At 48.4% G+C, this 11,331-nt stretch overlaps 1 protein-coding gene across 1 annotated transcript in view; it reads left to right on the forward strand.

Annotated features, from left to right (window-relative positions):
• The window catches only part of TRIB2 (tribbles pseudokinase 2), a 29,382-nt gene extending 18,320 nt beyond the window's left edge, over positions 1–11,062 (forward strand). Inside the window, exon 3 of the mRNA XM_042245801.2 lies at positions 8,571–11,062. Coding sequence (XP_042101735.1) covers positions 8,571–9,039 — 469 coding nt within the window. The 3' untranslated portion in view covers positions 9,040–11,062. The remainder of the gene's footprint in view (positions 1–8,570) is intronic.
• Positions 11,063–11,331: the final 269 nt, after the last annotated feature.

The raw sequence follows: 11,331 nt of genomic DNA on the forward strand, positions 1-11,331 counted from the left end.
TCCCTTGGAGTTCCTGGCTGTTCTTATAACAATGGAAGGCAGGCTGCCTGGGTGTGGGGTCCTCCTGCAGGGTGGGGGTGGGGTTGCAGGAAAGTCTTGGCGGTGGAGTGGCTTCCCTGTTCCCACCATGGCCCTGACGAGTCGGGCACAGACGTGCACCTGCATGTAGGTTTCAAGGGCTTTTGCATCCTGGCTGGGTAGCCGGCGCCGTGGAAACACCTGTCTGCTAGAGTCGGCTTGGGTTCCTCCTCTCAACTGTGCTGTTTCTCAGCAGGTGGCTTTATCTTTCCAACTGCACATTTCTCTGTATAACCAGTGCAAAGTGTGGGATGGTGTTGTAAGGCAATCGGAGTATATACTGCCTTCTGGAACTTACCAGACCTCCCCTGGGTCCCCGTGCCCTTTGACTTCTCTTACCCCACCCTGAGTGGCTCCCTTACTGTTTGCCTGCTGTTCTCTGGCTAATTTGTGAGCAGCTCGACCTAAAGTGCTGGGTCTGTTCCCTGAGTCAATGGGACCTGGGGCATCAGTGGTGCTCAGAGGTGACTGCTGGAAAGATCCATACACACAGGAAGCAGAGGCTCTGAGCAGTGATGATTTACTGGGCAGTTTAGTGGCCTGTGGAGTGCCCGTGGTGCCTGCCAGGCTAGCACAATGCAGCTCATGCTGCTGGGGTGGGTGGGTGGGTGGAGCCTTCCTCCGGCCTCCCAGCAGTAATTCCAGCTGGGACCCTGGCCTGACACCTGGATTGGCAGCCAAGGGTAGCTTTGCAGCAGTGGCCAGAGCAAGGTCAGGCCTGGCTGCAGCTAACCTTTCACCCTTGGTCCTTCTCCTGTTTGGACCCACCCCTCGGAATGGCCTTTGGTGACTTCTGGATTCCACTGGCCTCAGGCCCCCGGACTTCCCATCCAGGCCAAGCCCACTTGGTCTGGCTGAACTCCCAGCCTGACCCCAGCCTGGCCCACCCTGTCCTGATCTCTTCCTGTTGGGAGCCCAGGGTGGGGTTCAGGGTTTAAAAGCCAAGCCTGATTGGCTTGTGTACGCCTTTTTTTCATATTTTGGGTGAAGCACATGGAGGTTGAAAACCTGGGTTTAAATCCCAGCTCAACCACTCACTAGCCAGGTGGTCTTGGACAAGTCACATCTGCTTTCTGTACCTCAGCTTTTCATCTAGTAAATGGGCAGGTCCCACCACCACCATCCACTTCATGAGCTATAGCACTTAGACTGTGAATTGTAATGGTTTTGTATGTGACCCAGTGCTAAATAAACCTGGGGCCATATCTGTCTCCATAAACCCAGGGTCTTCCTTTAAAAATTATTTTGTCTTTTGTTGTTCAGTCTGACTCTCTGTGACCCCACAGACTGCAGCATGCCATTTCCCTGTCCTTTACCATCTCCTGGAGCTTGCTCAAACTCATGTCCATCGAGTCGGTGATGCCATCCAACCATCTCGTCCTGTGTTGTCCCCTTCTCCCGCCTTCAGTCTTTCTCAGCATCAGGGTCTTTTCCAATGAGTCAGTTCTTCCCATCAGGTGCCCAAAGTATTGGAGCTTCAGCTTTAGCATCAGTCCTGCCATTGAATATTCAGGATTGATTTCCTTTAGGATAGACTGGTTGGACCTCCTCGTTGTCCAAGGGACTCAAGAGTCTTCTCCAATGCCACAGTGTGAAAGCATCAATTCTACTGTGCTTAGCCTTCTTTACACTGAGTAAATCTGTGATATTGGCACCAGGGTGTCTTTTGGAGGGGCACTGGCATTAGAATCCTCGTGATGTGGATCAGAGCTCAGTTGTTTCAGTTATTCCGTGTGTGACCTAAAATGTTTCATTCTCTGTGCCTCAGTTTCCTTAATCCTTAGGAAGTTGGCGCATATCATAATATTTGCCTTTCAGTTTTGTTATGGAAAATAGACATGTAGACCGAAAATAATCTCAGTGTTTTGTAGCTGTTTAATTCATGGTTGCTATTGTTGTTACTAGTATATAAATACTACATTAGTGTCAGGATGTTAGATAGGAAGGGTTGCAGTCCCTATAGCTTAAGAGTTAAAGGAAAGTTATAAAATCAGGAAATTTGAAGCCAGAAGAGCCCTTTGCGGGCCATGTATGACTGGTTCTCGGGCTTCTCAGGTGGCACAGTGGTAAGGAACTCACCTGCCATGCCACTTCAGGAGACACAGGTTTGATCCCTGGGTTGGGAAGATCCCCTGGAAGAGGAAGTGGCAACCCACTTCCATGGATGGAGGAGCCTGGCAGGCTGCAGTCTGTGGGGTCACAAGAGAGTGAGACATGACTGAGCGCAACACACGCACGCATGCACGCATGCACGCACGCACACACACAACTGGTTCTCATTTTATAGAAGAGAAACTGAAGCTGAGGTCGATTTAGTGACCCAGAGAGAGCCACTCAAGCCTCCGGGAAGCGTGGGTAGGACATGGGGTCAGAGCTTTCAAGGCTGGTTCGGCTGCTCCGTCGGGGTGGGGCGTGGAACCTCATGCACCCTACTGGTTCTGGCTTCCTCACCTGGCTCAGCATCTGAGGACGTAGCCCTGATGCTGGGCTGGGGCTGCTCCTTCAGCACAGGCTGCCCCCCTGTAAGCTTTGTTCATTCAGAGGTCGTGAGCAAAGCAGGCTTTTCCCGTCTACGCCATGGACAGGTTGCCGAATGCACACAGAGATGGCAGCTTGTCGGCCAGATCAACCCTCCCTGGGGCCCGTGACTCAGGGCTCCCTCCTCCAAGAAGCTGCAGGAGATAACCACTCATTTGCAGCTCTTTGGTCACACAGATCTCTACCATTCTCCGTATTCTCCGTGAGCCGTCTCTAGTCTTAACCACCTCCATGAAGCCCATTCTGATCAACTTGGTACTGAATGATGTGAGCAGGAGTGAGCTGGGCACATATTTGTGGGAAGAACATTCTAGACAAGAGGGAAAAAAAAGTGCAAAGGCCCAGGAAGGAATGGGGCACGGAATTCACATCTATTTCATTCTGCCTATTCTGCTTATTCATCTATCTTCCCTCTAGGCTTTGGGGCTGAAGGGGGCGGGGGAGAGCTTATAAGGTGGTCAGTTAGAGTTTCCACCATTTTTTTGCAGATTTACTGTTCTAGGTTCTTTGACAGATACTGTACTTGCACTGTTTCATTTACAACCTTCACAAAAACTGAGACTATGGGTGTGACTTGTCTGAATCTACAGTGCGTAGTTTCATTTGAATAACTTGGACCGTCACCGATGTTCCTGCTGTTTCATGAAAATTGATTTCTCTGCCTGGAAATTCCTAAAGCCCAGATTGATCACGGGGCCTCAGAAGCTGAATGATTGTTTTCATTCACTTCCTCCCACTCTGACAGGTGCCGGGGCTCTGCCAAGCCTTCCCGCAACATTCCTGAGACGAGAGGGTGAGGCCCGCCCCCTGTGCCCAGGGGTGGGGAAGCTGAGCCCCAGAGACCTTCTGAAGGGCCCTGTAGTTATGTCGGGCATCGGTGGGGACCAGAGGTGGAATTCTAGCCCAGCTCGGGCCCGCGACCCGGGGGCACCCCGGAAGGTCCTTGTTTACAGATGTAATCCAGACTTCTTGCCTCGACCTTTGCCTGGGAGTGATGTAAACAAGTTCAGGATGTTCCCAGAGGCAGGCAAGGTCAGAAGAATGCCTGCACTGCTGCATTTCCTCCCCATCCTTTCCTAGGCTTCTTCCTACCCCTGGGGGATTCCTGCACGCTTGCGCAGAAGCAGCCTGCTGCCTGACCCTGGGGCGCATGCATGCTGCCCGCCTTCAAGGCCCCTCACTGACCCAGCCAACCTCGGTTGGTTTCCTCCGCCAAGTGCTCAGGTGATAGCGGGCTGACCTGAGCTTCCAGCGCAGCGAGAGGCGAGCACTTGGCCTTTAGCTAGCCTTCCCGCCAGAGGAGCTGACCTACCCTCTCTGAGCATTAGGTTCAGTGTCCACGCAAAGGAAGAATAATTCATGCCCTGGAAATTGACTTTATATGTTTTGAAGAGAAAATATATGTAGATGCCCACTCACGCTTCAATGCATAGACGGTGTTTGGTATTTTGTACTTAGTATTTTTGCCTAAGCCAGAATTCGAACCCAGGTCTCTGGCTTTAAGACCCTGAACTGGCCTGGCTTCCTTGTGGCTGTGTCACCACAGGCCACACTGAACCCGATGTGACCACAGCTCCAGACCCTCCCGCCGGAGGCTCAGCCTCTGAAGGCAGGGGGATGAAGCGGCCGTGGATCAGCTTAGGGGCAACGGAAATGCAGCAGCACGTGGGTGTTTTTTATTTCTATATTAATAGCACTCAAATTCATGAGGTGTTTGCATGGCTTTCAAGCCCTCTTTTTGAGTCGGGGGAGGAGAGACGCGAACTCCGGGAAAGGGGTTAATGACAAGATGGAGACCTTAGGCATGGGTCTTGTCTGTGATGTGGAGGAGGGTTCTAGAAGAGGGATGAGGATGAAAGTGGGGTCACTGCTGCTCGTAGGAGGGGCTGTGGGGATGATTGGGTGAAGGAGAAAGTCAGAATCTAGGGTTGTGACCCGGGAAGGAATGAGAATGAAAAATGGCTTTAGGGTTGGCTTAGCATGAACTGCTCGAGGTAGTTAAGTCTGTCTTCGGAAAGAAGCCACAGCTCCCTCCCAGCCTTACTCCAAAGGCACCTGAGATAGTGTACCAATAATTTATAAAGCTGGCCCTCCATATAGTCTTCACTTTTCCTCCACTTACTCCTAGGAAAGTTTTCTTCCTTTACCCAGAGCAGGGGCCATTGTTCCTTTAAAGGTAGCACACAGATACTCCTGGGGTCTACAGCTTGACGGTCCCTTTCATTCTTGGATTGAGGGACTGGGTGTCTGTTGGGTGCCAGGAACAAAAAAAAAAAAAAAAAAAAAGAAAAGAAAAGAAAAAGAAAAAGTCTAGGGGCTGGAGTTACCTCAGGAAGCACAGGTGGTGTTTTTTATACTCAGAGTGACCAGCCACCTGCCCAAGGGCCCCTGGAGGTGAGGGATGAGGTGATGACCCTGAAATGACCACGGGAATCATAACACATAGAGTATACACACAGAACTGTAGACATGTAAATACCTACAGTTCCAGGTGGTAACGAAGGGGATATGGCATTGTGGTGTGGGAGTGCTCCTTTGGAACAGGAGGGTCAGGCAAGGTCTCTTTAATAAAGTACATTTGAAGGAAATGGCAACCCACTCCAGTACTCTTGCCTGGAAAATCCCATGGATGGAGAGCCTGGTGGGCTACAGCCCATGGGGTTGCAAAGAGTTGGACACGACTGAGAGACTTCACTACCAAGCAAAGACCTGAAAAAACTGAGTTTTGCAGAAGACCATTCTGGACAAGGGGCTGGAGGTGAGGGGTGTGTGCAAAGGCCCCAGGAAGGACTGTTGTTGGTTGGTATATGTGAAGAATGGTGCAGGGGCTGGAAGGGAGAGGGGCTGCTCGGCCGAAGCCTTGGCGAAGATGGGCACCCACTTGAATGAGCTGAGATGGCATTGGAGGGTTTTGGCAGAGAAACCCAGCTCCAAAACCAAATCTGATTCTGAGTCTCATTCCACTGGACCATCACCCCTTGTCATACAGATGCGAGGGCTTATTATTATTATTTCCACTGGGATGATTATCCCCACAGCTACTCTGCTGCCCAGGCTGTGAACTTGAAGGTGGAGAGCCCGGTGGGTCCCGAAGCTGGGCAGGAGCAGCTGCTGGTGAGGGTGGGGCAGGGGAACCTGTGGTGAGAACCCACCTGGGCCTGTGGTTTGTGCCCCGTCCTCTCCACCCCATGGGTTTTACCAGCTCACCTCCAGTCTTCAACCATCTAGTGGGGCTGGTGTGAGTCAGCGCCACCTGCCACCTTAGATTAGAAGAAGCAAAAGGAAGAAGAGATTTGCTTTTAATCCACTCAATTCCGGATCAACACATCCAGACCCTTCCTATTTTTACAGATCGACTAAAGGGGGAAGAGAAGGGCACATACACTACAGATTATAAATAGAATATGGGCGAGCAGATAAAGAAGATGTGTTGCAATGTACTACATAGAAGCCCAGAATGTTAAAATTGGCAGAGACTTCAAGACTGTCTTGTCCAGATGGACACACAGCTGTGTGCATATATCAATACTTAATGCTACTGAACTGTAAACTTAAAATGGTTAAAATAGCAAATTGTATCTTATATATATTCAGTCAGTTCAGTGCAGTCACTCAGTCTTTGCAACCCTATGGACTGCATGCAGCACGCCAGGCCTCCCTGCCCCATCACCAACTCTCAGAGCTTGCTCAAACTCATGTCCGTTGAGTCAGTGATGCCATCCAACCATCTCATCGTCTGTCATCCCCTTCTCCTCCGCCTTCAGTTTTTCCCAGCATGAGTCTTTTCTAGTGAGTCAGTTCCTCAAATCAGGTGGCCAAAGTATTGGAGTTTCAGCTTCAACATCAGTCCTTCCAGTGATTTCCTCCAGGATGGACTGGTTGGATCTACCTCCAGTCCAAGGGACTCTCAAGAGTCTGCTCTAACACCACAGTTCAAAAGCATCAGTTCTTTGGTGCTCAGTTTTCTTCATTACATATATTATACCACAATTTAAAAAATTAAAATAATAATAATTTAAAAAGACTGTCCTATTCAACACTCTGCTTTAAGGTTGAGAACAGAGAAGTTTAGTGACTCACTCACAGCCACACAGCAGGTGAGAGATGTAGTCTGGCCTGGACTCTTCTCCCCTAGCTCCTAGTCTAGTACCTTTTCCAGTGATCACAGGTATGTTTCCTTGTTGATGGAAATGAGAACAAGGAGGAAGTCAGTCACCCTTTGGGCTTGGAAACTCCTGGACTTCAAATATGGCATCTGAGAATCCGTGCAGGGTTTTAGCCGACCTTATGCTCTACGCAGCTCCCAGCAGTGCTCCTTGGATTAATTTGAGCCTCACTTCCCTTCTGTGGCTTTCTGAGGAGCTGCGGTGACAGTCCTGCAAGGCTAAGACCTACAGTTGGAGAAAGAAAGAGAAACAGTAGTGGATGGATCTGGTCATAAACTCTGATTTAGGACTGAAGCCTTACTGTGGCTTCTCCAATTCTCCTATTCTCTCCTCATTTGTGCCTCATGACACCTTAGGGCAACAGGGGCGATGCTTTGGTGGGCACTTTAGAGATGAAAGAAACAACGGATAGGAATGCCACTGACCTCCTAAGTGCTCATCGGTACCACCTGTGTGGTCCCAACCCCTAACTCCAGCCCCTCCTCCCTGCCTCAGGTTCCATGCATGGCATCACCTGTGTGATGGAATGGGATTAACTGAGTTGATGGGGCCTGAGAACTGCGGGAACTTTGCAGTGGTGGAATTCTGGCCAGGAGAATGGAGGAGGGTGTTGGTTTTAGGCACTGAAAGGTAATAACACCTAACTTTGCACTCAGAGAGCAATGAGGCAGGAGCACAGGGATTCTTCAGAGGTCTCTGGGATAAGGAAGGAATGCAAAGCTAGGAGCTTGGGGGTACTGAGCATATATTTATTTGGTACTTAATGGTGATATCAAGCCCTTCTGTGTAACCCTGAGTGCTAGGCTCTGGAGACTGAGTTCAATGAGGGATTTCTATACCTCTCTTCTTCCCCATCATACCTAGGAGGGTCCTGCATTCATCAGTGAGCTCAGTGGTCCTTAACTGATGGGGAGAAGATTCACACACACACACACTCATGTACCCATGTGAGGCAGAATCACATATGTGTGGCCCAAGTGGAGACTCTAGGTAACCCAAGTAGCTTGCGTACTAGGTCCAGGACCAGACCCTAGGAGTGTGATGGGCGGGACAGGACACAGATTCAACAGGAAATCTTGGGAAGAGGGTGGGCTTGGAAAGAAGATGAGAATGTTGGCTTTGGAAGGACAAAGTGATGGAATGCATTTCTAGGGAACATTTTCTGGCTCTGCCTGTGTCCTAAGAGAGGCATTTTGGTGTGGAGAGAGCACCAGGTTGACTTAGGAAGATGTGAGGTCAACTTTTTTCTGTTTCCCAACCAGATAGCTTTAGGTAAGTTACTTAAATTCTCTACGCTTCCGTGTTCTTCTCTGTAAAATGGGTTAGGAAAATCCTCTACGTCTAAGTAAAGGAGTGTTGAAAGGAAGCAAAACTGTTGAATGAAAGATCCTGGCTCCTGTGTTGTATTATGTTAGTCACAAGTTTGCTGGAAGCTATGGACAGAGACTGTGTGAGTTTCCTAGCTGGTTGGATCTGAGTTCAAATCTTGTGACTCCCCATCATTACCATTAAGTTGAGGTGGTAATAATCTATTTGTGATTTGTCTACCTGCTGAAGGTTTCAGTCCCCCAGTGGATCAAAAGTTTCAGGCAAATTCTTTGCCTCCTGGCTCCCCAGCTCTGAAGCAGGGTCTCGCCACCTAGAAGGTGCCCAGTAAACAGTGTTTGGCTGGTCCAATGAATGAATACGAGGCTTTGGAAACGTTCAAACGGAAGCTGTGACATAATGATGGGACTCCTGGGGCTCAGAGCATCCTTACAAGCTCATGTTTTGCTCCCTTTCTTGCAGGACTCGGGTCAAGCTGGAAAGCCTGGAAGACGCCTATATTCTGCGGGGAGATGACGACTCACTCTCCGACAAGCACGGCTGCCCAGCGTATGTCAGCCCGGAGATCTTGAACACCAATGGCAGCTACTCGGGCAAAGCAGCTGACGTGTGGAGCCTGGGAGTGATGCTCTACACCATGCTGGTTGGGCGGTACCCTTTCCATGACATTGAGCCCAGTTCTCTCTTCAGCAAGATCCGGCGTGGCCAGTTCAACATTCCAGAGACTCTGTCGCCCAAGGCCAAGTGCCTCATCCGGAGCATCCTGCGGCGGGAGCCCTCGGAGCGGCTGACCTCCCAGGAGATTCTGGACCATCCTTGGTTTTCTACAGATTTTAGCGTCTCGAATTCAGGATATGGTGCTAAGGAAGTGTCTGATCAGCTGGTGCCGGATGTCAACATGGAGGAGACCTTGGACCCTTTCTTTAACTGAGCTCATGCCCCACGGGGACTTAGCAGGTACCAGAAGCGAGAGAGAGAGGGCAGCGGAGAGGAGTTCTTCCAGGGAACACGTATCGCCTGGCTTGGTAGCAGGAGGGACACGGACACTCAGGCTTCTTGGTTCAAAGAAGGAAAACCGTCAAGGAGCTGACTGAACATGTAGCATGGGGGCCAGAGATGCGGGATGGAGGCGGGCTCCAGGGTCCTGTCGGGCGAGCAGGAGCCCCCTGGAGCTTCTCTCGCCCGACGGAACCCCCACCCCGGGAGACCACCCCTGTCAGCTGGGCTGCTTCCGCCTATCCCCCTTTCCATTTTGTTCCAAATAGTTGCAAATCTTGATAGAATCAAAACTCTGCCTCAAACACACATCTTGGCATCGCACTGTTAGCATTTAACTTCTTGTCATGATTCAGGGAAGGTACCATTGGCCAAGGGTTTTTTGTTTTTTATTTTCTTTTTAAACAAGCCAGCCACCTATCTGATAATTCACGGGGTTCATTAAATAAAAATTCGGTGCACACAGACTGATGTGAAACCTGGGTGCTAAAACTAAAAGAAAATAAAAGTCCAGTTTGTGTCTCCTAATTGCGCTCTTCAACTCATTTCTTCTAAATAAACTATTGAATATCCTGGTCAGGAAATGACACGTTTAGTGCTTTGCTCCCTGAAGGGGGGGGGGGGGGAATCAAACCTGTCCTTTAACCCAGTATTCTGTTTTCTGTCAATTGGTTTGTGGCAGGAAGCTCTTAGAAGTCAAACTTCCAGATGCATCATTGCTATCATAGTTTAAAGAAAGAAAAATGAAAGGAAAAGAAAAATTCAACTCTTTAATTTTATTATTATTATTATTATTTTTTCTGGTGAATGACGAGGGCTGCATCACAGGCATGCCTGTTTGCTGAGATGTTAGTGATGGAGTGAGATTCCAGATGCTGTTGGAGTCTGAAGCTCTTGTAACACTCTGATCTCAACTAAACATTTTGTCTTTGCTTTATTGACAACTCATGAAATGAAGCAGGTTGTCCCACATGTATGAAATACAGGGCAGCTATTGCATTTTCTTTATGGAATATGATCCTTGTAGCTTGGGAGGCCCTCTGGTTTGGACAAAAACCCTCAGTTGAGACAAGCAGGAAGGAAAATAAGCTGAAAGCTAGGATGATATTAAAAAAAAAAACAACAACAAAAAATACAGCTCTCTATCCCCATATGCACCTTTGTATTTTTCAAGAACTCTTCTATTTATTAAGGAAAATGTCACATTGTGATGTATTAAGCCAGTACTTCAATTACGGGTTAACTTGGGTAACATGTTACATGCTGTAGTTAACATTTATATATATATTTTTTTCTTTGTTTGAGTATTTCTGTCCCTGAAATAACCTTTTATTTGGCTTTTCTAGATAGCTTTACTTGATTTCGAGTGGCAAATGTTTTTCTTTTCTTTTCTTTTCTTTTTTTTTTTCTGTTATGGCTCTTCTATATTGCTGTATGATACAGAACTCTTTTGGCATCAATATTTGTGTTTCCAGTACCTCAGTTGTTCGGATTTTACTGCCTGTATATGTTTTGTGAAATGGTCATGTTTTTGGGTAGGTGACACGTGGACTCTAGTATGTAAATGTTACTTGAATCTGTGCTTCATTATAGTATGTGGCATGTATGTGCAGACCTTGGATGCTCTATTCCTACTTAGCAGGAACCCGGCCTCATTCCCAGGAGGGCGGCTTAACCATTCATCGTCAGGAGACAAGGAGGCCATGGATTTGCTCTGGATTCTATTTTGATAATAGGAGATAAAAAAGGAGAGAGGGTTTTTTACATTCTGAAGATGGGGCTGAGTCAAGAAGGACCTGTTTTTCTTCCCTCTCCCTTATTTTTTAAGTACCTTGTTGGAGGAAAGATTGGTGACATGCATGGTGGGAATCTATGGCCTCTGGTGCTTTGTCCTGTATTCGGTTTAATGTTTTTGTCCTAATCTCTTCAATCAATAAAATTGTGCGTATTTAACTAAACTCGTGGGGTCTGGCAAATGATGATTTTTCTGCTGTCCGGGATTTGAGCCCCACCAGCCTCAAACTCTAACCTCCCACCAGCCAGGAACTCACCCATTCTCTTAGGTCAACACTCCTTTGTGAGTGAATCACTATCACTGTGTATACAAAGCAATATACATGGTGTGGGCATGTGCTGGCTGATTTAGGTGGAATATCTCACTGTATTCACACTTCCGGAGGCATGCATTATGTTCCTATTACAGGTGAGGAAATCAGCCCAGACAGTT

Source organism: Ovis aries, chromosome 3, assembly GCF_016772045.2.
Source record: "Ovis aries strain OAR_USU_Benz2616 breed Rambouillet chromosome 3, ARS-UI_Ramb_v3.0, whole genome shotgun sequence".
Taxonomy (NCBI): domain Eukaryota; kingdom Metazoa; phylum Chordata; class Mammalia; order Artiodactyla; family Bovidae; genus Ovis; species Ovis aries.